Source organism: Camelus ferus, chromosome 1, assembly GCF_009834535.1.
Source record: "Camelus ferus isolate YT-003-E chromosome 1, BCGSAC_Cfer_1.0, whole genome shotgun sequence".
Taxonomy (NCBI): Eukaryota; Metazoa; Chordata; class Mammalia; order Artiodactyla; family Camelidae; genus Camelus; species Camelus ferus.
The window spans coordinates 105,406,240-105,433,925 of NC_045696.1; the positions used below are offsets into that span (position 1 = coordinate 105,406,240).

Here is a 27,686-nt window from a genome sequence, read left to right on the forward strand (position 1 = left end):
CTATCGCGAGAACTCCTCCCGGAAGTTCCACGTCAGTCGGTTGGCCGGTCAGCGGGTCGGAGGGTTGCTCCGGGACTGGTTCGCCGTTAGCAAGTGAGGGCGCCCGGGCTCGGACCGACGGAGCCATGGTATGTGCAAACCCTGCAGGTGGGAGCGGGGCCCCTGCGGCCAAAGCCAGTTCGTGGGGCTCCTGGCCTGGGGACCGCAGTAAGCGGCGGCCTGGGCTCCCGCTGCGGCCGCCGCCTCAGGCCTTGCGGGGTCCTGGTCAGTTTGAATTCTGGGAGAGAGGAAGCAGTGGTTTGGGGAGGCAGTGCCTGAAAATGAGGGGTCCCTGACTCCTCCGGTGCTTACGGCGTTTGCCAGACCTCCAGCGGTCTGCAGCGGAGTCCGCGGTGTGGGGAAACACAGGACACGGAAAACGTTGAATTCCGTAGATGGCTTTGACAAAACTACCTCATTTTGCGCTTAAAACGATGACAGCTGATTTTGCGCTCATGTTGAGCTTGTTCTGGTATAGTATGTGCTGACCACAGACTACCAACTTAAGCAGAAGAGCACCCCCCCCCAAAGTAAAAAGTGTATGAAGTTAAAAGTGGAATTTCAAATGCTTTAGGATTTCAGCTTAAGTTTCTAGGGAGAAAAGAGTTCGGGAGTTTATAAAACGTTTTGGCTTGCTTTTCTACATTTGCAAATATAGTGGCTGGTAAGAATGATAGTCGTGACAGCATTTTTTTAAAGTCACTTCCCAAATATGCTTTAAAATATTTTTGCACAGAAGTGTTACAATAAGAAGAAAAAGGATACGATAGTGTGAGAATTCCTTTCCAAAAACATGCAAGAAAGTGTTTTATATTTAAACATTTTCCTGCTTGTGTTTTTCACTTGTTATGAAGCACAGGTTCAAAGATTTTGAGCTTGAAGACCTTAGGGATTAAGAAGTTCAATCTCCTCACCTGTGATTAAAGAGAAAAAAACTTTGTTCATTTAAGGTTAATTGTTGCAGAGTTTTAACTACAACAAAGATCGATTGCCTGGGGAAAATGTTGAATGTTATGGATACTTCCAGAAAAATGCATAAAGAAACATGCAGTGTTGCATACAATTTTGGTGGATTCATTTACAGACACCCCCTCTTCTCCCAGTCCTCATCCATGAGCTTTCTTGGGTCCCCAGGTTAAGAGTCCCTGAACAATACTCAAGTCTCTTAATTATACCCCATGATATTTACGACGACCTGCTCTGGGGTCTGCTTTCAGCAATGGACATTTTTGGAAATGGTCCTTGAATCTGCCTAATACAGTTTTCTTTTGCAGTCTTTACTTTTAAGAGTGTATTTTTATAATGGAGTATTTTCTTCATTCTTTAACACATTAAAATGTCCTGTAGAAGATATAAAATGTGAATTTATTATTCACTCATTTACTCTAGAGTGTTTACCATGTGCTATGAACTTTGCTGAATATTTGCCTCTGAATTCTCCCAACAGCATGGAGAGTGAGTTGTAAATGTTTATGAAGTAGTGAGGTTACAGTAGGCCAGGCACTGTACTAACCGCTTACCACTGAATTTAATTCTCATTACAGTAAGCGGTAGATAAAACAGTGTTATCCCTCTTTTACATACATCAAACCTGAGAGAAGTAAACCTACCCACTATTGTGCATTTGAAATGAGTGGTGGAACTGAAGTTTGAATCCAGCATGATTCTTTAGACCTGGGTTATACTGTCTGTCCTTAAACCCCCATAGCCAAATATATAAGATGCTGTGGAGATAAACACGTGAATAAGCAGTGACCCTCCCCTTGAGAGGTATCTACTTTAGAAAGCCAAAAGAGACAGGTACACAAAGGTTACAGGTTAAAATTAAAGGTTAAAATTAAATCCTGGAGGATCCCATAGGAAAGGATACTTCTTGTAGGGTAATCCAAAAGATTGTATTGCTGGCAGTGGCATTTAAAAAGCTGAGTCGTAACTGCATCCAGCTTTTGGGAGATAGAAGGAGACATTTAGAGTTAAGGGTACAGTATGAGTATCTTACTCATCTTGGCATTCCATAGTGCCTAGTAGAATATCTCACTCAAAGTAGTCCCTTAAATCTTGGGAGAAATGACCTCTTGGCTGTGCTTTTTAAACTGAGATTGTGCATTGGGGGTGTATAGAGTTATATTGGGGTTTGCTCAGTCCCTTGGGCCACCTTCCTGAAGCATCACTTTTACCCAGTAATAAGTGATTTAAAACATATTTAATAGTAAAATAAACACAGTTTATAAGTGTCCGGTTTCTTCATTTACTAGAGGAAAAGTGTGAGGTGTGTTAGCTTATGTTAAAGCCCCCATCGTGGTTCCTGGCATATAATATACATGCCATGTTTGTTGACTCTGAAGAGACCAGAAAATAAAAAAGAAAGTTAACATTTGTGATGACAATTAATGGAGCAAAATTCAGAAATGGATGAAGTAAATATTCTGCTTCAGCAAGGAATGTGAAGATGATGGGTTGAAAGTAGAAAGTTTGAGTTGGAGAGGAAGATACGTGGTGATTATAGAGAAAAGCCAGAGAACTCTGGGCTTTTACAGGAAAGCAAGAGGTGTAGGTTGTTGCCAGAAGTGAGGGAGGCACTTACAGAAGTAAGAATGAGATTCCAAGTAGTCAGTGACCCAAATTTGATAGAGATCCAAAATGGTGAATAAAAGCTTTGTGAGGTGTTTGCTTTGTCTCAGGAAATTATCTCTGCTGAAGTTACCTAGCAGTCTTCATTTGTGTTGAAAAGTAGCATTAAATTTCTGTCCCATTCATGATCATCGTGGAAGACTGCAAGAATAAAAATTTGACCATAACTCAACTTGCCAAATAAACTTTTAGGTTGTGTTTAAAACCTGCTGAAGGGGAAACATTTTAAATCAAGTCTTGCTCAGATCAGCTTCCAAGAGAAAATTAAGATGCCCTAAGCCATCATCGTATATAATGAATTAATTTTTCTCCTAGAAAGGTATCCTTGGGAGAATTGAGAAAATAATTGTTCAGATCATTTTGTTTTGTGGTTTAGAATCCAGGTTGAAAAAGGCTGTCTTAAACTATTAGTATTTTCTAACTTAAGATGAGTATTTTAGCTTTGGTTTAAAATTGTTTTAATTTCCATTTGGTTCCTGTATCTTAAATCCATTAAGATATTGTAAATATTCCCATTTGACTCCAGAGCCCTTCATGGACAGGGGTATGCCCATATTGATCTCATATTAACGTTACCTAGCATTTACTAATATTATTGCCAGAATAAATCTACTTCTCTTTGAAGAACTCAATTTTTTCCATAATTGAGATATAATTGACTATGACATATTAGTTCAAGGTGTGCAGTTCGATATTTGTATACATTGTGAAACTATCACCTCAGTAAGTCTAGTTAACATCTGTCACCTTATATAGTAACAAAAATGTCTTTTTTCTTGTAATGAGAACTTTTAAGATCTGTTCTTTTAACAGCTTTCAGATATGCAACACTGTATTACTAACTGCAGTCACTGTGCTGTACATGACATCCCCATGACTTGTTTATTTTATAACTGGAAGTTTGTACCTTTTGACCTCCTTCACCCATTTTGCCCCCTTCCACATTCCGCCTCTGGCAACCACCAATCTTCTCCGTATCTTTGAGCCAGGTGTTTTTTTTTTCATGTACATCAATCAAAACAGTACATCACAACATATTGAAGGCTGAAACAGATATGAGAAACCAAATGTTTCCTACTAAGTCAGAATTTAAAGAATTTTACAAAAATGTGAAACATTGCCACTGTTCTCATTAAATTTCTTTTGAAAATATAGTTTTCATAAAAATATCTTATTTAAGTTAACTAATAGGTTTGTTTATTTGAAAATGAATTGAGACATGAATTTTTTAAGTTGTCTCAGTTTTAACTTTTAACATGGTAAATGTTAATAGATGTAACCTACATAAACAGAATCCTCAAAATTTTTAAGGCTGTAAAGGTGTCCTAAGACCAAAAAGTTTGACAATTGCTGCTATAAATTTAAAAATTTTAAATACTTGTATTTTTTGTATATATGAGTAAGTAGGTACTTCAGACTTTATACTGCATCTACAATTTAGCAAAATAAAAACTGAATTGTTTTATAATCATGCTTTTAAAAAAATATTTTACATATATTATCTCATTGAATCACACTTTCTGGTTAAAAGGCCTTTCATTACCCGTATCTACTCTCCTGCCCCAGTTCCCTGTTAAGTACATTCTTTTTTTTTTTCTATTTTGTAATCATGTTAATGCACTGTTTTTAGTTAAGATCTCAATCAGGTTTTATTTAGCATAGCAATTTATTTATTTATTTTTTTGAATGTTTGTCCTTAGCCTCTGCGACTCGATATCAAGAGAAAGCTAACTGCTCGATCTGATCGAGTAAAGAGTGTGGATTTGCATCCTACAGAGCCATGGATGTTGGCAAGTCTTTACAATGGCAGTGTGTGCGTTTGGAATCATGAAACACAGGTAGGAATTTTTAAGGACTTTACTAGATGTACTGTGTTAGACTATAATGAAAGAGAAGGAATATCATAACAGAATCCAGTAGTATATGCAGGCTGCTTTCTCAAATAAATTGGTACAAAGTGTTTGTAATAAACTAATATTTATGAGGATAGAGCTTGTGGGAGAAATTGTTCTGGAAACATTATTTCCGATATTTAAATGTTAAGTTCTGATGTAGATAGTATTAGCTCATCTTTGAAATTAAGGAAACTGACACCAATATAAGATCGCTTGCTCTAGATAAAGTATTTAACAGTACTGAATTTTCCATTCAGTGAGTATTCTAACAATAAGAATGGGGTTTTTACTTTTATTAATTTTTTCCTAAGTGCTCGATATAATGTATGATGCAGATAACTTTCAGTCAGCCACACAAATCATAGCTTATAGCAGAGAAGTATTTGTAGTCGGCTTCTCATTACATGTGAGAACATGCATTTTACAGATTATCTACCTTAAATACTTTCATCTGAGTAAATAATATATCTTTCAATTTAGTTTATCTCATATTTTCCAAACTTATTGGCCAGCTTTAATCTTTCTCTTTCGAAGTACAGAACATATAGTCAGCACTGTACTATACGGTTTGTATCTATTTATACAGTAATTATCCTCAACATCCAAGATTAAGTTCTTAAAAGCCAGATAAAATTCACATTTGAGGGATTTAAGATGGCCAAAATAGGCCTTAGGGAACCAAGGTCAGGAGTAAACCTAAAAAACACCCTTGCAGCTTATATCATGCTAATGAAACAGTAATGACTGCACACTCAACCAAGACTCCACATGTGACATTTTACACACATTAAAATCCTGTTCTCTGCTGTATCCCAGTGCCTGTGACATTACCTGACACACAGGAAGTGCTCAATATTTATGTGTTGAACTAATGAATAATAAACATTCCATGCACCACTAAATCACTGTTTCAGAATTTATGTCCTCTGCAATTTCACATCTTTATCTTGTGAATTCCTTTTGCCTTGATGCAGGGAGTGTGCTTGCTAACTGCTTGTCTTTTGGAGGGTGAGGGCAGGGGTTGGGGAACCTACTCTACAAATGTTTAATGCGTTTCTGATTTTATGCTTAACAGATGTATTGGTGCCTCCCCCACCCCCACCATGCTTCCTAATGCTTCCTGGGGGTCCCCTCTGTCCATTTAGCCATGTCTCAGCTCTGTCATTTCACTATAGTGTGTTCTCGAGCCCAGGTGTATTTCCCTTATCTTTCTCTAGGCTTTACTGTAACAAACTCTGCTTTATCTGGGTCACCTACTTTGCTTCATTTTTCTTTCTGTGCCCTTCTGTCCCTTCCTGCAGGGCTGTCTACTTCTCCTTCTATAATTTATCTCATTGGTAATTTTTCCCTTATTTCATTCTAGAATGGAGGTTCTGTGAAGATTAGGATTATGCTAGTCTTAATTCCCATTGTTAGGCAGTCAGGCTGATAGTAGATAGTAAGTCTTTGTTGAATAGTTGATCTGTTTTTTTTCTTCTCCTTGCTTTCTTTCCTCTGTCACCAACATGAGTTACTTGCCAGTCATGTATGTATATAGAGAGCAAAATTCTTCAAAGAGCCAAAATGGTTTTTGGAAGTAAACTCAAATGTACTTGATTTCAAATAAGAAGATATTATATGCTTTTGGCAGGGGGTGCAGTGTTTTAAAAAAAATCATTATGTTAGAATTTGAAGCCATCCTGCTAATTAAATGATGTGGGCAAGCCTTTAACTGTGGTGAGACTCAATTTACTTACCCAAATGAAAATGATATGGTGCCTTCCCTACATCGCAGGATTGTCAGGAGGATTCAGTCAAGTTAGATAAAATTGTGTTCGAGACCTATAAGGTACCACACGAGCATTTCCCTGTTTTCCTACCTTAGTTGGTGGTTTGTTTGTTGAGTGTGTAGCATTTCCTCCTCTTTTAGCTCATTTATCTCCTGAAGTGCGGAGACCATCCCTTAGGTCATTGGTATCAGCCGCAGCACTTAATGTGGACTTGAACCATGACTTTTAGTTCTGTAGCTGCTTTATTTTTTCACTGCTCAGCAAATCCATGAATTTGTTGGCTCCTTACAAGGTTTTGTGGATTTGTCTGTTATCTTATAGGTTGCATGCTCTGTCTGTTCTCTTTGTCTGAGTCACAGTCAACTGGTAGTGGTTGTACAGGTGGGAGCTGATGTCCCCACTTATTCAGTCTTTGAAGACTCTTTGAAGTCTTGCTCGGGAAGCTGGAGTTGTTTCAACAGTTATGATCAGTCCCTGTTTTTCTTTTTTTTTTTTTTTCCTGTTTTTCAGTGTAGTGCACATGGTTAATCAGTAAGACTATGCTATTTTCATTATTCTCTGGTACAGAAAGAGATTGAAGAATGATAGTTTTAGTTCAGAATTTTGAAGAACAAGGCAGCAAAATGGGAGGACAAAGATGCATTCATCCCTGCTCTTTCTAGCCAGGGTCTCCTAGTTTTCCACCTTTATCCTTTGTGTATAGTTCCATTCTGAGTAGCTTTAGAGACATCTAAATCACTGCGTTCTCATACTTTACTAAAAAGAAATAACATTTGTATGGAAGCATATTGCTAAAATGTACAAAAGAATTGTTTCTTGTTTATAAGTTTTAAGTTTATTATGAGTTTAATTTTTTTAAAAAGGAAAACTGAGAGCTAATTCATTTAACAAATACTTATTGCACATTGATTGTTTTCCAGCCACTGTTCTAGGCTCTTAGGAATACAGTGGTGAATGAGATTTCTGCCCTCAGGCTGCGTAGCAGGCAAGATTGACATTAAACATGTAGTTATGAAGGTGCTGTGTTATGAAAGTGGAGGATGAGGTTCTGTGGGTGGGTTTTCAGGCAGAGGGAACAGGAGCAAAGGTAAAGCTGGGAGTAGCCAAAGATGAGGCTAGAGAAGGAGGGAAGGGCTTGGAGCACAGAGGACCTGGGACTCCATCTTGTGGGCGTTTGCTTACTTTTATCTTTTATAGGATTTTAGTATTGAATCTGTTAAAGAAAAGATGATGGTCTTATTTTTTTTTTCATTTGACTGTTGTGCTTTTATATTTTAGCCTGAGAATATTTTAAAATTAGAAGTGATCTAAATAATTGGATGTTTTAATCGTAACAGAATAGATTCTTTGCTTGTTTTCTCATAACTCAAAGTGTATATTCTTGTTAAATTTTAAAGACACTGGTGAAAACTTTTGAAGTGTGTGATCTTCCTGTTCGAGCTGCAAAGTTTGTTGCGAGGAAGAATTGGGTTGTGACAGGAGCGGTAAGTGATTAATCCCATGAATTTCTACTCCCATTTCTGAATTGGTCAGTGATGACTTAAACAAGGTGCAGACTTTCAATGCTTGGCTTGTCTTGTTAGCGCCATGTTTGGAAGCCTGGGCGTTGTAGCTTGAGCCTGTAGTATACATTTTTGTGCAGTTTATTTCATAACACTAATGATGGCTTTTTAATTTGCGTTTCTAGGATGACATGCACATTAGAGTGTTCAACTACAACACTCTGGAGAGAGTTCACATGTTTGAGGCACATTCAGACTACATTCGCTGTATCGCTGTTCATCCGACTCAGCCTTTCATTCTGACTAGCAGCGGTAAGAGGTGACCCCCTTTGGTCACGTGCATCCCTCTGAGTAATTCATTTTCATTTGGTGAGACATGCAGTTCTGCTGCTGCTGTTACAAGTAGAGCTCTAATTCCAAGCAGCCTTTAAACTATTTAAATCCATTAATGTGCTATCAATGCTGCTTGCTTTTGTATTTTAATGAATACCAGCCCTGCTTAAGATTTGTATAGCAACTGCTCCATTTCTGTCAGTGAAGACCTGAAGGTCTGGGTGCTGAAACAGCCGTGGAGCAGACGGCTAATTTACACTCTGAGTGAGTGAGGTTTTGGCAGATTGCCATGTACCCTAGTCGGTTTTATCTTTATGTTCAGACCAGTTTGCTCCTTGGTGTTATGTATAAAACAGTAGGTCTTTTGGAGGGCAATTAAAACAAGTTGCGGTGAATTGGTAATAGCTCTTTGAAACATTTTTAAGTTAGAAATTGAGAAGTAATTCAGAATTTTTTTTAACCAATCTTGTGTTAAAATAGAAATGCTTACTCCTTATTGCCCTTGTTATTCAGTCATGCTTAGACTCTGATCAAACTTTTGTTACTCTTTTGTCGTTCCACAAAGCCCATTGAGTCTGTCTTAATTTTCTTTCATGAAATTTGTATATTTGCTGTTAGTAATCTCTTTTATCTCCACTCTTTAGAGTTAAATTTATTCTTAGAATAAATGAGGATTTTGAAAAATCTATTCAGTTCTGACTCTATTTCTGTAAGTCATGAAATGTATGATTTATGTCAGATTTGCTGCCTTAAAAGACATAAAGACTCTTAGTTCTGAATGAAAGAGACAGAAACTGCAACTAACTGGAGACTTTCTTTTGGTCTAGATGACATGCTTATTAAACTCTGGGACTGGGATAAAAAATGGTCTTGCTCACAAGTGTTTGAAGGGCACACTCATTATGTTATGCAGATTGTGATCAACCCCAAAGATAACAATCAGTTTGCCAGCGCTTCTTTGGACAGGACTATCAAGGTAGGGTGTCCATTCTTTGTGTCAGTTACAATTGTTGGTGAAATGTAGTTGTTCTAGATATTTTACTGCTAACATAGTCTGTTTAGAAAAATAGTGTGGTAACTCGGTGCTCTTAATGAACATGTTTTTCCACGTGGAAGCAATGTGTTAGTTGTAAGACTTTTAAACCTCACAAACCCAGAATAAAAAAATATATCTTCTCTAGGTTACTATTTCCTCTCCTTTAGTGTATCTGTTGTTGCCCTCTGCTGATTATTATTAATCTATTTTATATTTAAATTTAATCATTCTCTGTTCTCTTTTTCTGACTCCATTTCTCCATATAATGCTGCCAGTTATCTTTCTAAAACATGGATCCCATCACATCAGTTACCAGTCTAAGGATAAAGTCCAAATGCCTTGGTGTGGAATACAAGGGTTTCCAAGACTGGCCTTAGCTAATAACCGTTTTCTAGAGAGGCCATGAATGTTCACAGAACTTTACCTAATTCAGCTGGTCTCTCTGCCTGTAATGTTTTTTACTCTCCCTTTTTGATTTCTTTTCCTCTGGAGAATTACTCATCTTTCAAGGCTTAGCACAGTTATTTACTCTGAGAAGCTCCATTTCACTTCTAGACAGAGCCAGTCATGCTCATCCCATTCCTTTCTGTTGCTTTTTGCCTCTATTACGGCCTTCACATTCAATAGTAATGAATATGTCTCCAGAAATGTTTATCCCCAAAATGTTGGTGTTTGGGGCAGGAGCTGTGTGTCACCCCCCCACCCCCAATCAGACACACATAGCGAGCAGCACACGCCTTGCCTGTGCTAGACGCGTCGTACATGTTGCAGTGAGTGCACTTATATTCCTTTTTCCACAGTAATATTTAAAATATTTCTATATGCATTGATTTAAAATTATGCATTGCATTCGCTTTTGCTTACATTTATAGGCTTCTATCTATATAACATTTTTATTAGTTTTCCTTTAACTTATATAAAATGTTACGTGTTATTTGTCTGACAACTTATTGAATGTTCTGTGTTGAATATCTTAGGGCTTTGAGTTTATTATTATTTTTTTCCCTTTCACCAGATTGTCTTTGCTTTTGACATAGGTTGAGAACTTTGAAATTAGCTTTAAATTTTCTTCACTAAATTAAGGTACATCTTGAGGACAATAATTGTCTTATCTTTGACTCTGGTAAAGTTTGTTTACACATCTTTATACTCCCCACAGGGCCTCCCATGTAGTAGGCATACAGATAAATACTTGTAAAGATAAAGCTCAGTGCCAGTGCTGTAGTAGTGTTTGACTACTTCTCCATACTTTTAGTTTTTTTAATTAAGCAGTAAATTTCTCCTTTTAATACATCTTACTAAGTTCACTTTCTTTAGCTTTATATTAAATTTCTCATAAATTTCTCATTTCCTTCCTTTAAAGTAGTGTTTCTCAAAGTGGATCACCCTGGGGTAGCTGTTAAGAATCTAGATTCCAGGGCTTCATTGTAGATTCACTGAATCATAATCTCTAGGGATAAAGCCTGGAAATTGGCATTTTCTGAGAATGCCATAGTGATTTTGCTCCCTGGAAATTCAAGTAAAGTGAGAACAAAAACTAATGGGTGAAAAAAATGAGCGTTCTTCAGCTTTTCTCCCGTGCGTTAGCACTTTATGTGCACGTTGGGAGCGTGGCGGGGCTGCCTTCTGAAAAGCAAGGCCCACGCTGACGCCAGATGCTGCTGTTCCCTGAAGGTGTGGCAGCTGGGCTCCTCGTCACCAAACTTCACCCTGGAGGGACACGAGAAAGGCGTGAATTGCATTGACTACTACAGTGGTGGCGACAAACCATACCTCATTTCAGGTGCGGATGACCGTCTTGTGAAAATATGGGACTATCAGGTACAGTTTTTTCATAATTTATTTGCCATATGTTAGAGATGCTTCTTCCTGTTTCTTATGGGACAGTTACAACTTGGTTGTTGAACTCTGTTCATAGTATAATAACTTAAGGCCTCAGTATCTGCACCCAAATTGTGGTCCTAGAATTCCCTGTAAAAATGAAAACAAATGCCTGTCGAGATTTTAAAAATAAAATGCCACCATGTTTATTTTTTATTTAATAGTGAAATTAGAAATTAAAAAATTTTAATTAAAATGACTTCTTACATCTTCTAGTATCCTCATTGACAGCCTTCCATTTATTTTTGAAAACTAGCAGATCAATGAATAATGTCATGGCATCACCATTGTACAGTCATTTTTTACCACATAGACTTCTCTAAATCTAGTTATGAACTCTTGTTACTAGGTTTTATCTCTTAAGATTTTGTTAAATTTTTTTTTTGTTTCTCACTTCAAAATTTGCAGAAGCAGTTAATAAAATGAGGCCTAGAAAACCAGTTGTACTGAGATACTTACTCAAATTTGTATTTAAATACAAGATAAAAATATTAAAGACATTATCCTAGAAATTTGGGGGGATAATAGATAAAAACTAGATCTTTCAGGTGTGTGTGTGTAGTTTCTTCTTTAAATGTGATAGTTACATTTACATTTACCTGTAGTATCAAATAATCAGAGAAAACATGTACACAAGGTAATTCTATTTTAAAAATCTCTGTACTGAATACTATTTGGATTGTCATAACCACTATCATTTATTATGTATCTGTGCACTGGGAAAATTAAGAACAAGTTACTTGTTTTTCACTAATAAAAGTGTTTTCTGTGTCTTGATTACAGAATAAAACATGTGTACAGACACTGGAGGGACACGCCCAAAATGTGTCTTGTGCCAGTTTTCATCCTGAGCTGCCAATTATCATCACAGGTTCAGAAGACGGTAAGTTGGAAATGTATGTTTATTCCTGTGCTGAGCATCATGAAAGGGTATTCATGCCAGCTAGTGCCCTGCATTTTCATTGGAGGTGTCAAAGGATTTTGATCTTATTATTAGAGTAGAATACTTAAGCCGCAGAAGAGTAAAGGGGCATCAGCATCACCATCCTACTGCACTTTGGCTGTTACTTAAATAGAGGCCACCCAGAGGTGCTCTGGAGTCTCACAGCCCAGGGTCAGGTTCAGGCTCTGCTGCTTCATGCACGTGTGGTTTGGGTAAGGTATGAAATGGGAATAGATACCTTTACCTCACAGTATTAGTGAAGGGATGTTGGGAAATCGCGTGTAGAAAGCCTGTGGCACATAGTGGGCCGTGTACCCAGGAAGCCCTGTCATGATTTCACACACAGTCACATTTCTTAGTTTCAGTTTTTATAAATTTTGTATTAATTTTTTTATGTTGCTTTATACGTAATTTACAGCCTATAGATCAAAAAATTAAGCTGGCAGGAAGTGTCTTCTGTTGGAATATAAAGGCTTCCATGTGGCTGGTTTATCTGACAGCTCGTTGTTGGATGTTCGTATCAAAAGGAGGTGTTCACATTGTTCTTTTTAGGAACCGTGCGTATTTGGCATTCAAGCACCTATCGCCTGGAGAGCACGCTGAATTACGGAATGGAGAGGGTGTGGTGTGTGGCCAGTCTGCGAGGGTCCAACAACGTCGCCCTGGGCTACGATGAAGGAAGCATCATAGTTAAGGTAATCCCTTGTTACACTGTCTCGGAACGGATGGGCATAGGAAGGCGGTTATCTGCCAGGTCGTCAGTGTTGTTAAACTGGCACTTCTGAGGTTAAGCACAAGAAAATGTTTATTTTGTTGGGGTTTTATTTACTTTCCTTTTTATTGCTAAGAGTCATTTGTCATTCTTCCAGCTTGGTCGGGAGGAACCTGCCATGTCCATGGATGCCAATGGAAAGATAATTTGGGCCAAACATTCAGAAGTCCAGCAGGCCAACCTAAAAGCTATGGGAGATGCTGAAATTAAAGATGGAGAGAGATTGCCACTGGCAGTGAAGGACATGGGCAGTTGTGAAATATACCCTCAGACTATTCAGCACAATCCTAATGGGCGGTAAGCCACCCCCAGAGTCTCCCTGGGCTTCTTTGTATGTTAGAGCAGGGCCTGTGTGCCCGCAGTGGTGGGACCGCATGGAGCTTCCACGCTGGCCTCACAGCCCTCGACACGGTGGCCGGCAGCGGGCCAGCTGATCGGTGGTCTGCACCGTGAAGCATAATTGCCTTCCCGGCCTTGTCCCACCACGCAGTTTTGAACAGTTGAATAGTTTTGTGTTAACTCTTATCGCAGATGTGTTGGTACGTGTCCTTACACTCCTCTGAGGGCAAGAATCATGCATTATCCTCAGCCTTAGTAGGTGCTCTCTAAATATTTGCTGACTTGGGGAGGGTATAACTCACGCGCTAGAGCACATGCTTAGCATGTACGAGGTCCTGGGTTCAATCCCTGGTACCCCCTCTGAAAATAAATAAATAAACCTAATTATCTCCCCCTTCAAAAAAAAATCTAAAAACATAAAAAATAAAATAAATATTTTCTGACTCATTGCTCTTAAGAAGAAAAGCTGTCTGTGAGGTCTTTGTCTTTTGAAAAAGTTTAGGGACTGGTAATAATTCTGCTTTTTCTCTGTTATCTGAATCATCAGTTCTGTTTCTCCCTTAAGATTTATTAAGCACTGAACATCTACTGAGAAGAGTCTCTACTACAATGAAGTTAAACCTATGAGCTTTAAAAATTGTTTCACAATAGATCTGGGCATTTTCTAATGCTGTCCTGAGTATTAAGAAGGCAGAGTATATAAACCAAGTATGCTGCCTGGTTCAGTAAATGGTATCCATAATTACTTGTAATAGAATTTTCTTAAGAAAATTAGGAACACATTACATATTTTTCCCTGAATATCAGAAAACATTTTTTGCTGTAAGTTTTGCATCTCACCTTTGGCAATCTAATAACAGCCATACAGTATTCTAAATTAGAGCTTTAAAGAGTTCTTTTATGTCTGTTGAGAAAATTTTGACTATGAGCATTCTTTTTCCTTCTTATTTAAATGTTAAAATATTTTGATAAATTTAACAGTCATTAAAAACTGGAGTAAGGTACTTTCACTCATTTGAATGCTTACCTTCAAAATGAAGATAGCCTTGCAGCAAGAGAGTGCCTTCTTACGGTGTAAGTGTGATGGGCAAAATGCTGGGCGTCTTGGAGCTCAGCAAATGCTAGCTGAATTACTGGCGTCCTCCCTTGTGTGTCTCCCGTCTTTCTCATGTTCCCGACCCTTTGTTTATGAGAGGCCGTTGCAATAACAGTTTCAGCAATAACCCCATCTTTATAATTTGCTTTTGTTTAAGAGGGGTAGGTAATTGGGTTTATTTATGTTTGGAGGAGATACTGGGGATTGAACCCAGGACCTTGTGCATGCTGAGCATGCGCTCTACCACTTGAGCTGTATATACCCCACCCCCCAGAATTTTTAATTCAAATATAGTTGATTTACAATGTTGTGTTAGTTTCTAATAGAATGTTTATATCTAGCTCTGTATTCAAAGAAATATGTAACTTTAAAAGATACTAGATTCATTTGGAACAGTCAACTGAAACAACATTTGTCATTAGAAATATTTCACCATCAAAATGAATCATTGTTTCTTCTACGTGTCACTGGTCCCCTGTGCTTCCCTTCTTGGCTCCTGTGGTTCCTAGGTTTGTCGTGGTGTGTGGGGACGGCGAGTACATCATCTACACAGCAATGGCACTGAGGAACAAGAGCTTCGGGTCCGCCCAGGAGTTCGCGTGGGCCCATGATTCTTCGGAGTAAGTTTTGGCTGGGTGGTAAGCAGCTTGCCCTGATTGCCAGTGGGTGTTCTGCATGTGTGAGAGAGGTTTGCAAGGCTCAGTGAAGGCTGCGCTGCTCCAGGTTAAAGACCAGTTCTCACCAGAGCAGTGTTGGAAGATGAGAGTCAGGGGCAGCTGTGCAGCCTGAGCCGCCTTTGCCCTGTGCTCAGTACTGAGCTGGCATGCTCAGTCCCATCTAATAATTTCATTAAACTAGGGACCAAGCACCCTTTTCCCTGACGGAGACCATGGCAGGGCCTGGTGCTTATGGGCTCCAGGCAGAGTGGGCCCTCAGGTCGGGTGGTTGGCAGGCCCTGCCTGGAACCTGGCATCCTGAGCTGCTGCTGCCCTTTTCTGTGTTTCTCAGGAGAGCTGTTAGGGTCTGATGTAACCTTGGTGAGAACTTCATTGAATCTTTTTAAAAACTCATTCTGTGATGTTACCCACCTCCCACTGTTAACAAAACAAATTCTGTCCGAATTCAAAATGTTTATGAACTAGTCTCATTAAAAACAGGAAAAAGTCACCTCTCAGTTATTATACTAGTCACTGATGGGTTCCTTTTTGATTCCTGTTTGGTGCATGTAATAAACACTGGGACTTTGGTTTTTTCAGACCGTGCACTGAATTTCATCTCTACAGGTTTCTTAGTTTCGTTTTGCCCATATTCTATGTCACCTCTCGTGCCAACAGTGGTTAACTTAAGCCTCAGCATTGCATAGTAAGAACGTGCTTTTTATCTTTTAACAAAAAGGTCACTGAGAGGTAAGATCTTTTCATAAGTTTCTTAAATAACTCATGCATGCACAGTTCCATATACTGAAAGGTACTTTGCTACCATCTTAAGCAGAATCATAGTTCATGAGTTGCCTTACCTCTCTCAGCACACGTCTCCCTCTGTTTTGATAGTTCCTTCTTTTCAGCTTTGTCCAGCCAAGACGCTGCTCAGCAGCTTTCCTGTCCTGAGCAAAGCACTTGTCAGGTCTCTTCCTCACACGCTCTCAAATATCCAGCACCAGCCCCTTTTCAGGGCAGAGGCCTGAGTATACACAGTTTTCTAAGCTGTTGCCAAACATGGCCAACAAGTGAGCCACTTACAAAAGTTGTTATTTTTTTTATATTGAGGTATAATTTATACAGAATTAAGTGCACTGTTTTAAGTGTACATCTCAGTGAATTTGGTCAAATGAATATAAGCCATGACCACTACCACAGTCAGGATACATAGAACATTTCTGTCACTCAGAAGCAACCCCCTTGTTTACCTTAGCAGTCAGCACCACCCCACTCGCCAGTACATCAGATTTGCCATCTTCAGGGTTTCCCATCAGTGGAGTGGTGTGGTATACACTCTCATGTTTGGCTTCTCTTGCTCTGGAGAATGTGTTTGAGATTCATCCGTATTGTTGCATGGATCAGTAATTGGTCCCCCTTTTTTGTAGAGTATAACTTTCATTGCAAAAATAAAGCACATTTGGTTTTAATCATTCACCTGTTAAGGGACTTGGGTCTTTTCAGTTTCTAAAATAGTTTGTAAGCCCTAGTAATTTGTGTAATAAAGAACGTGAAACCCATTCACTATTTGTCCAACTGTAAGGAGTTCAGTGATCTCTTAGGGAAAAAAAATGTATTAGTGAATCTTCAAATATTAATTTTACATTTTTGTATAATTCACTACTCAGATATATTTGAAGATTTTTGTAATATTTGTTGGAATTACAGTATATACATAATATGCTATGTTTGCTTTCCTTTCCCCCACCAGATATGCAATAAGAGAAAGCAACAGTGTTGTAAAGATATTTAAGAACTTTAAGGAAAAAAAATCATTTAAACCAGATTTTGGAGCTGAAAGTAAGTCCTATTTTCCATAAAATACAATTTTAGAAGTTTTGTAATGACTCAGAAATTTCTAAGGATCTAAATTGTTTCTGTTCTTTCTAGGTATCTACGGAGGCTTCTTGTTGGGAGTCAGATCTGTGAACGGCTTGGCTTTCTATGACTGGGACAATACAGAGCTCATACGCAGAATTGAAATTCAGCCCAAACACGTGAGCTCCCTCCATTGTTGGTTTTGGAATGTGCATCTTTGTGACAAGTTCTGGGTCCCCGAGGCCAAGAAACATCCTTGTACCCTGCTGTCTGTGTTCCGCTGTGCTGGACACACTACCATTTACCTCAGGACTGCCTAGGAAATGAGAACTGTGGTATTTGAATGAGGCAGTAGATGTTGGGCTTTTTGAAAAGTATAAAAAGTTATACAAATGCCAAGTGCTATTCATATTTTAAATGGCTTTTAACAGAGTTTAAAAAAAAAAACGTTGAAGATAAGAAGTCAGGGAGTTGTTGACCTAGAAATGCCTGCAAATCTCCCACTCAGTTCAGAAAGCCCTTTCCTACTGTCCCTGATAATGGCTGTTTAAACTTCAGGTAGCTGGCTCCGGTGACAAGGTTTTCTACCTTGAGAACCACGTGTTTCTTTGACAGCTTTCATTGTCAGGAAATTGTGGAGACAAGTCTGCCTCCCCGGGTCCTGGTGTGTCTTCTAGAACATGCATTCTCAGCAGGGGGAATGTTGTCCCCAGGGGGCCAAAAACTAGTTCCCGAGGGATGGAGACAAGCACTCTCTTTACGTGTAGAGCGTAGATGTTCGTATGGATGTGCACGTCAGGTGTTTATGCACCATGCGTGTATGTTTATGTGTTAATATGTGTATAAACATACAGCATTTCTGATACTACAACTTCACAGGGGAAGGTGATTGTGGGGAAAATGTCTATGAAAGGTTTCGGGTGGGGGTCACAGTGGGGAAAAAAGGGTGCGAAGCACAGCTCTCGAGCAGTAGGGAGGGGGCTACTGCTCCTCCCACTCTCGGCACCTCGGTGTCTCCTGCCGGCGCCCCTGCCTGCCTCCCTCAGGTCTTTCCAATTCTAGGCTGAATAGAATGCCAGTGCCCTGTCCACCCAAATGTGTGTATATATACATGACATGAAATTGTTAAGTGCATACTTAATATCTTCATGTATGAAGATAAACCTTGTGAGAAACAGAGTGTATGCAGTTCGTCATACCCTTTCAGAGATCCAAAATCACTTGTGTTTTTGTTTGTCGTGTTGCAGATTTTCTGGTCCGACTCTGGAGAGCTAGTCTGTATTGCCACCGAGGAGTCCTTTTTTATCCTTAAATATCTGTCGGAAAAAGTCTTGGCTGCACAGGAAACACATGAGGGAGTTACTGAAGATGGTATTGAAGATGGCTTTGAGGCACGTGCATCAGCACAACCTTAGCTCAGCTTCGTTTTTAAATGACTTATATTCTTAGAGTAAACTTCACTCATGGTAACATTTAATTATAAAATCACATTTGGGGAAACTAAGCATTTAAGGAGTGACAGGGAAATGTGAAAGTTAAAATCTTGGCTCTAAGAGCAGAGTCTGAAAGTATTTCAAGTATTATGTTTAAAAGAAATTTGTGTTTTGATTTTAGGAAATCTTTAGACTAACTTCGATTATCTTCAATAAGGAAATTATAAGGCGTTTTGGTCCTAAGACAATTTAGCCAGTTATTTAAAAGAGTTTTCAAATGGTGAAGATAAATCATCCATTGTGGACATGTCTTGGAAGATTTTATGAAATATTTATTATGCCAGTTTCATGTATGTTAGGAGTTTAGATCAGCACTTTCCTAGGTCACAGCTATGATGCAACAGTGAGATTTTATGTTACAGATACTCATCCAGGAATCTGTTTTTCAATGAAGAAAGAAGGTAGAAATTCCAGGAAAAGATTTTCTTTCTTGAAATAGGAGTTTTTTGGGGTTTTTTTGCACTTCTTACTCTACCTATCACCCCTAATTATATTCAGTTTTTTGTTACTAGTAGGATTTCTAATGCTGAATAAGATAATAATAGACTTTTATTTTTTTTCTGCAGGTTCTTGGTGAGATTCAGGAAATTGTGAAAACAGGGCTAGTGGGTGGGCGATTGCTTCATTTACACAAGTTCTGTGAACAGATTAAATTACTATGTTGGAGGAGAAATAGTCACCATTGCCCACTTGGACAGGTAGCTGAGTATCATTTTGCTTTTGTCTTTAGCATCCTAAATTTAAAAGTATACTTTTTAAACAAAACCAAATGCTAACTTGTAACAATGATAGGCCTGATTGTTTAGTGTTACAGTTGTAGTAGGTTGGCAGTTGCTAACCAGAATTGCATCAGTTGAATGGAAGGATTTTAAGCAAGAAGCATAGTGAGCGTGTGTGTGCGTGCGTTCGCATACATGGGTGTTGTCTACTGATTTGGGCTTAGTTCTAAACCAGTTCCTGTTTCTCTTCCAGGACAATGTATCTCCTGGGCTATATTCCTAAGGACAACAGGCTGTACCTCGGGGATAAAGAACTAAACATTGTCAGCTACTCCCTGCTGGTTTCGGTGCTGGAGTACCAGACGGCTGTCATGCGCAGGGACTTCAGCATGGCCGACAAGGTGCTTCCTACCATTCCAAAAGAACAGAGGACCAGAGTTGCACACTTTTTGGAAAAGCAGGTAAGGGCTTTGTGTGTGTGTGTTTTATTTTATTTATGTGTGTTTTTTAAAACCAGCAATTTGAAAGAATGTGAGTATGAATTTGAAGAACTTTATTTCTTAATTGCCACTGATTTCCTGATGGCGGTGGAATTTCTCCTGTAAAGTTAAGTCACTTGTGACACCCCTCCCTCTCCTTTCTCATTGCCCTTAGTATCCCCTTAAAATGTTGGAGGTGATTATCAGTCTTCCCTTTCTGTAGAATTTTTCATTCTGTCAGTATTTTCATTTCTCTGCTGCATTTTTCTCTATCCTAGCTGGCTTCTCTCTTTCTCTTTCTGTAAAATACACATAAAATAAAATTTGCCATTAGTGATAAGCCCTTTCCTGAATGTAGTATTTTTTAAATCAAAGTTATATATGGACAAAGGATAAAAGTTTGCAAGCCTAAGAAAAACATCCCTCCTTTCTCTCTCATTTCTGTTCCCTAGAGGTAATCACTTTTGACTCTTCTAGCTGACTCTGTTGGTATTTCTTTCCGCATCTCTAAGTAACATGCTTATGTGGCTATTTGGCATGTCTCATGGCTTCACGCTCTGTGGAAGATGAGGATTTATCTTTCTTCCCCCCTCTACCCCCCAACTTCTGTCGCATACATGCCACTTTCCTATTCCTTATCCGCCCAAAAAAGTTACATCACAGTTTTGATTAGATCGGCAGTCACTGTTGATATGGTTATGGCTGTGCTAACGCTCTTCACAGCTGAGCCGTGTGGTGTGGTACAGCTTTCCCCTCCTGCAGGTGGTGGTTTTCCTGGAGATAATCATTGTTTCTTTTTTTAAACTTCACTTGTCTCCCTGTTCACCTATGGTCATTCTCCCTACTCTGCTGCTTCTCCACATTTCCCTCAAATCTCCTTTCAGTATGTTCCGTCTGCCTCAGGCTAAACTGCTTTTTGCCCTCATCGTGGATATTCCTTCACCATCATGTTGGGGCTTCCCTTCGCCCCTTTTGAGTTGGATCTGTTATTTCCTATATCCCCTTTTCTTCTTTCCTGGTTTACTCCCTCATTTTGCTGGAGTATGTCCTTCAGTGGTTTCCTGAGAAAAGGATTATTACCAATAGGAAGTAAATTTTTTGTGATCTTGATTATCTAAAAGTGCCATTGTTCCACCCTAAAACATGTTTGGCCGTTAAACTGGATGTAGAATTCTGTATTTCTCTCAGTAATTTTCTCAGAATTGTGAAGACAAAATCCTATCTTGCCTACTGCTTTCTAGCTTCTAGTTGTCGTTGAAGTCTAAAGTCATTTATATTCCTGATTCTTTGTACCTGATCTGTTTTTTCTCTCTGGAAGTCTTTGGGATCTTGTCTCTGTTGTTCTGTGATGTCATTGTGATGGTGGCCTTGGTGTAGGGGGTCAGTTATCATTCATTCTTCTGGGTATTAGATGAGCTCTCTTGTCCTTCATTTTTGAGAGATTTTCTTGAGTCGTTTCTCTGATGATCTCCTTCCTTCATTTTCTGTGTTCTCCCTGTGAAACTGTGATTCAGATGTTGGGCCTCCCGCTGGAGGACTGTTTTCTCATTTTGTTATTCCTGGGCTTTTAAAATCTTATTTATGGATGGATGGATGATGTTTTCCCCTACGTGGTATATATTTCCTTCAAATTGCTGTTATGGTACAGTCAGTTACAATGTGTCAGTTTCTGGTGTGCAGCACAGTGTCCCAGTCATGCATATACATACGTACATTCATTTTCATGTTCTTTTTCATTAACGGTTACTACAAGATGTTGAGTATAGTTCTGTGAGTGCATTTTGATCTCTCTTTCCTTTCAAAGGTCTTCCTCAGGTATCTGATTATCTTTGGACACTCTTATCTTTGGACACTCATTTAAGAGTGGGGCTCTAAGAAGCAGGTCAAAAGGTCTGAGTTTGTGGGTGACCTTGTTGGGTCTGGACTCAGAACATGTGACGTGGGTGGGCCATTTGATTGGGAACTTCAGTGTCAGTACCTTCATCTGATGAACTTAATGACTTTTCATTTAGTCATGTAATGAATTTAATGAGCACTTAATACTGTACCAGGCCCTGTTCGGGCCGGCATATACCCCTGACATTTTAGTAGTATTAAGTCTTATCCCTCTGGCTGGTCAGTTTACAGAGAAGCTCCCCAATCACCATCCTCTGGGGGCTGAGTAGAGGACGGCTTGGTGTCTCAGCATTTAGTATTTCAAACATTTACTAGTCTCAGAATTCTCATTTAGTCTCACCTGTTTTCATATCTCCTGTCAGCCCTCCTTCCAGGGGTGCAGGGCTCCCTCAGACTGGAGACCTTCTGGTTTACCCTCCAAAGAACAGGCCACCTTCCTGCCTTCTGTGTGTGTCAAGAGGTCGGAGGGAGAGGGGTGGGGACCTAGACACTCAGGCGGTTCAGTTTACTTGCTGGTTTTAGCACTGCCCTTCACGAGACACCGCTGGGGATCCGAGGTGCGAATCAGGCCGTTTCTCCACTGCCTTCACTCCTGATTTAGGGATTGATCTTTTCTAGCATTTCTGCTGAATGTTTATGCTCCTCCAGCTTCTGAGCTTCCAAAATGTTGTTAACTAGTGTCTCCTCTGCCTTTCTTTGTGTCCTTGGGAGTTTATGGCTTAAGAAGAGAATCCCTTTAGTGTCATTTTAGTGGGGATTTGGAGGAAAACAAAAGTGTGTTCAGCCTACCTCATTTCATCTGCTTTGCCCTCGGCTATATCTGACTGGTTCTGCGGATCTTCCATCCTCTACTCTTGGTTTTTATATTGTCTGCATCAGTACTCGAAGAAAAGGAGTAATGCAGATTATTCAGAATACCTTGTTACAGGGTACTCAGGGTGAATGGAGGGAGGGGCAGCTTGTGTAGTCTGGTAAGTTCTTTTAAACACAGTGATACAGCCATCCTGAACATCTAGCCAGGCAGAACTCGGCTGTCCAGCTTCTCCATCCTGCCCACCCCAGAGTGGGCTGTCATCATCTGATGAAGTCTTCTGCAGTTTGAGCTTTTCATCTCGTGTACCACATCCCTGGAGCTGAAGAACTTAGGGCAGACCCCATCAGCACTGTTGTCTTGAGAGAGAAGCTAATATGGTAATTATAGTATTTGGTTTAAAAGTCTGCTTCTCATGACTGACTGGAGCATGGGAGGGCAGTTTTAGACTTCTGCCCTCTGGAACGCTTACTAATGAGTAAAAGGGACATGAGACCAACAGTAAAGGCGTAGGTAATGATACCCGTTCAATGTCAGGACCTGAAAGCAGAATGTTGCTGAATGACCTGCAGATGATAGAAATTTGGAAGGTTTTACATTTGACTTTTCTTTGAGGCCCCAGACTGGATCTCTAGGGCCCAGCTCAGTGAGATTACCAACAGCTAGGTCTCCACCACTGTGTCTTTTTTGGAAATGGCTCTTTTTCATCAACTTTCCAAAATCCTTTTCTTTTTGACATTTGTTTACTATTACATTTCTAAATTTTACTGGTGGTTACTTTACTTGAGTTTATCTAGCATTGGTCAGCTTCCCCTGACAGTAGGCATAGTGTGACTGAATTCTGTCTGCCAGGTTTGTTCTTACCAGTTAATTTAATGGCTCCTTAATTTTTCTGTCTTCAAAATTGAAGACTATTTTTTAATCTGTTACTTTTGTTTGATGTAAGTAATGGGGCTTCCAGCAGTCAGCAGTGTATTTTTAGTTTGCGAGGGAAATGGATGACTTGCCTTGTGTGTGCACTTGTGTGCACAGACGCGCACACACACGTATATTTTATCTGTTTAGGGCTTCAAGCAACAAGCTCTTACAGTATCCACAGATCCTGAGCATCGCTTTGAACTTGCTCTTCAGCTTGGAGAACTAAAAATTGCATACCAATTAGCAGTGGAAGCAGAGGTATGTATTGATTCATGATTTTTCATAGCTGATGGAAAGGTGAATAGGTACTTCTGTGTGTTTAGTACAAGTTGTATTATTAAAGTTTTCTAAAATGCAAAGTAGTAACTCATTTTGGTGAGGTTATTGCCTCTCTTTGGTCTTTTAAAAATGAATTATGTTTATCTTTACATAAATGAATTATATTGGAGACATACATTATTATATTCTTCAATATATTCGTAGCATTCAGATTTGTTTAAGAAGTGTTACCTTACGTGAGCTCTGTTTTGGAAGAGAAGGAGAGCTGCAGGATAGTAGACCGTAGTCTGGGACTCTAAACGAGTGCACACACAGCAGTGTCCCAAACTAGTGAGAAAGATGTTAGGTTCTAAAGATGGGTTCTGACATTTTGAGACAGTTTCATGGCATTTTTATGGATCTTTGTATATTGAGGGCTCCCAGTTGTAGTTTTAAGTCTAGAATTTACTGGTAAATTCATTTCAGATGGGCTAAATAAGTTTTAGCTATGTTAAGATCATCCAAATGTGCATCATTTTATTTGATTTCTGAGAAGCTCCAAATGACAGATAATTATTCAATATTTGACATAAAAGAACTTTTTTTCAAAAAATGGTGTTAAATCACTTGTTAAAATACTTGCAGTCTAATTACCTTAAGAATCATTAGTTTGTTCCACTGTGTCATTACAAAATGAAAACATGATGGGCTGATGATTATTCATGCATCATTGAAATTGATTTGTGTCAATTAATTTTGTGTCTGTGAATAATTTCTATTTCCTCATACATTTTGTCATTCCATTCTTACTTTGATTGATAGAACCAGTGTAACAGCCGCAGCTCTCTCTGTATATAAAATATGTATTTTATATGTAATGTGTATAATATGTATAAAACAAAAAATTGCCATCACAGTAATGTTAGCAGAATAATGTTGATGTTGGAAATCGAAATGTTCATTTTCAAAGATACTTGAATTTGGAAACTTTCTTACAGTCAGAACAGAAGTGGAAGCAGCTTGCCGAGCTTGCCATCAGTAAGTGCCAGTTTGGCCTCGCCCAGGAGTGCCTGCACCACGCGCAGGATTACGGGGGTCTGTTGCTTTTGGCCACTGCCTCTGGAAATGCTAGCATGGTGAACAAGCTAGCAGAGGGTGCGGAGCGAGATGGCAAGAACAACGTGGCGTTCATGAGCTACTTCTTACAGGGCAAGTAAGTATTAATCCAAGGTCTGAAAGAGGTGGGCATAGTAATTAAAAGCTTTTGCTTCTGCACTGACTTTGAGGGTGGTTTTTGGAGAGGAATGAAGAATGAACCCTGGAGAGAGCGGTGTTGCTAGTGGGAGCAGTGAGGGGCCGGGGCTACCTCGGTGGCACTCACCTTCAGCAGGGGAAGCTCTTAGGGACCACATCTGGTCTACGTGTTTGAGCAAAATGAGCTGCTCGGGGAGGCTCAACTGGGAGAAGTGTTAAATCCCTTTCTCAGCAGCCCTGTCACTGACTGACTAAGGTGTTTCATTCAATCATGGCAGGAGGCTGTTGGGCTGCTTGCTTCATTTGGTACCTGAACGGCAGGTGATTTTACCAAATTTGGGTAATTCTGATCTGTTCATGGCAAAAATAAAGAGGGATGAGGGTGCTAGTTACTGTCAGATTTGAGTCCAACTTTAAAGCATAAAAATGTCATATTTTCAAAAGTTCAGCAGTTACTGCATATCAGATTATTTCATTGGTTGATCATCTTATAAAACACAGAAGTATTCGTTAACATTGCCCTGTATACTTTTTAAACCCACACTTAATCATAAAAACCTTGAATATATATGTATTTTATAACATGTATTCATAAATTTATACACCTGTAAGAATAGGTCTACTATTCCTTATCAATAATTCAAAAATCCAAAATTACTGTGAGATTATTTGATGGCAAAATGTGACCTAAACTCTGAAGTATTATTATTAGTTGCTTTTATTCCACTTGGTACGTTTTTATTGCATTTAGTATTCATGTATCATTGCAGAGTACTGTTTGTGATTTTGATGCTGATGTTAGGTAATGTGTAAGTACTTCCTAAAATCCAAAAAGTATTACCATTTTAAGGTAAAAAAAACTTCTGAATTCTAAAACATATTATCCACCTTATCAAACTTACACAGGAAAAAATTGAAATTAAAAAAATAAAATAGATGCCTGGCTGTCTTCCTGCTAGGCACACTGGACTGTCCAGCACGGTCTGTAAAATTGAGTTTCTGCTCCTGTATTTCCTGAAAAGCCTTTAAATGTGCTCACCTAAGCTGCCTTTCCTTTAAAAGCCCCTTTAGAGTCTTAGGAAAGGTAGAGATTGAAAATGGTCACAAAAGCTGTCCTGTCCCTCACACTCCTGGAGTCCACTGATGGACTGATTATGTAACACTGGTGAGGACAAGTCAGTGGCTCAGTGACAGAAAAAGGTGTATGTGTGGGAGCTGGCGAAGGAATGCTGACTTTGCAACACTAAATCCACGTGTCTTTTATGTGTTAAGTGCTGTTATTATAGCTTTTATTCTTGGTAACAGTGCCTCTCCTTTTTCATCTTTAGGCTTGACGCTTGCCTGGAGCTCTTGATCAGAACTGGACGACTGCCAGAAGCTGCCTTCCTGGCACGGACTTACTTACCCAGTCAGGTTTCAAGGTACAGACTTTTCATTTTAGGAAGAAATGATTTAGATAAAAACAGAGCACTTACCCAGTCTCCCTTTGGTTCCATGGTATCTGTATTAGGGTGGTGAAACTCTGGAGAGAAAGTCTCTCAAAAGTCAATCAGAAAGCAGCAGAATCCCTTGCTGATCCAACAGAATATGAAAACCTTTTTCCTGGATTAAAAGAAGCCTTTGTTGTAGAAGAATGGGTGAAGGGAACACATGCTGACCTGTGGCCGGCCAAACAGTACCCACTAGTCACGGTGAGTGCCTGGGGCAGCGTCATTTCATGTGACTGTGGGCAAAGTGCAGTCCCGACAGTCACGTTTTGAACTGCACCACTTAAATTATTGTGCGATTGAGAACTAATATCTGGGATTTAGGCCAATTTCACAGATGAATTATGCTTTCAGATATCTTTTCATGATTGCTTTATTCTCTGGTAGCCAAATGAAGAGAGAAACGTTATGGAAGAAGCAAAAGGCTTTCAGCCCTCAAGACCTGCAGCTCAGCAGGTCAGTAGAATACCACGGGAGAAGTACCATCTCCTGCTTCCCGATCCTGATCAGTCTTCCCGATCCTGATCAGTCTTCCCTTGGGGAAAACCTCAAATTCCCCTAACAAATTCCTTTGTGTTTATATGTATCTCTACTTGGGCTTTCAGGAACCTGACGGGAAACCTGTTTCTCCCACCCCTGTTATTGTGGCCGCTCACACAGCCAACAAAGAAGAAAAGGTACAGACGTCATTCCCAAACTTGCCCTCAGGCCCAGCCTCACCTCCCTCCCCACAAATGTCTGCAGATGTGGTGGCCTCGGCCCCTGCACTGTAAGCGATGAAGTCAGTTTCAGAGCCAGGGCTTTGACGTGGGGAGATGCCCCTTCTGACTGACTGTTTAGTTCTTTTTGGATCATGAATCACAAGTAACTTTTCTTTAACACGGTACTATGTGACACATGCTCCTCCTTTCCTTTGCAGAGTTTACTTGAACTGGAAGTAGATTTGGATAATTTAGAACTAGAAGATATTGACACAACAGATATCAACCTGGATGAAGATATTTTGGATGACTAAATGTAATGTTTCCAATTTATTCAACTAAACAGATCGTTATTATGGGCAACTATTGATCGTCACCCTGACCACAGTGCTTTGGACTCAGAAACTTCAGGTTTTTTTTGTATGTAAATGCTGTGGCCCACTGGGAGCACAGTGCCCTCCTCATCTTCGGAGGAGTTTATGTGTGGCATCTAAATCACTGTCTTTCTTAACTAAAACAGTTGTGGGCTTTTTTTTTTTTTCATACTGTCATTAGACCATATCCCATAAAATATTTTGAATTAATGAAGACACTTCAAAGTTTCCTTTCTGCATAATGAAAACAGGCTTCTAGTTTTAGAAGGCTAAGGCAAAACTATGCCTCCTTAGGGATCAGCCCACAGTCTCTTTGCTTTGAATAACTATTTTCAAATATCAGTCACATTTTCCTTAGACCCAATTACCCATGCTGTAATTCTCTAACCCTTTTTCTTGATCTCACTACATCAGTCCCCTCAGTCTATGTAGCTTTCTTATGTCTTGCCCTGATTGTGTCTGGAATCGGGGTCTGAAACCCCAGCTTCTCTGACCTCATAGCTGGGCTCTATTTATAAATAGCTGGGCTCTATTTAAATTACCAGTT

General features: G+C 39.4%; 1 protein-coding gene and 1 long non-coding RNA gene across 2 annotated transcripts; one reads left to right on the top strand and one right to left on the bottom strand.

Moving 5' to 3' along the window:
• On the top strand, positions 1 to 27,357 carry COPB2 (COPI coat complex subunit beta 2). The gene is given in 23 exon segments (XM_006190565.3): positions 1 to 128; positions 4,371 to 4,508; positions 7,732 to 7,818; positions 8,022 to 8,148; positions 8,997 to 9,145; positions 10,880 to 11,026; positions 11,870 to 11,969; positions 12,582 to 12,724; positions 12,899 to 13,098; positions 14,746 to 14,856; positions 16,643 to 16,731; positions 16,822 to 16,928; positions 17,997 to 18,140; positions 18,809 to 18,847; positions 18,849 to 18,940; positions 19,215 to 19,422; positions 23,213 to 23,323; positions 24,322 to 24,536; positions 25,906 to 25,998; positions 26,088 to 26,268; positions 26,452 to 26,520; positions 26,670 to 26,741; positions 26,984 to 27,357. Coding segments are annotated over 23 exon segments (2,721 nt in total). The 5' UTR covers positions 1 to 125; the 3' UTR covers positions 27,080 to 27,357.
• On the bottom strand, positions 19,494 to 26,189 carry LOC116665979. The gene is made up of 2 exons (XR_004322831.1): positions 26,053 to 26,189; positions 19,494 to 19,739 (listed from the first exon to the last, which is right to left on the bottom strand). It is a non-coding gene; the product is annotated as an uncharacterized LOC116665979 (long non-coding RNA).
• Positions 27,358 to 27,686: the final 329 nt, after the last annotated feature.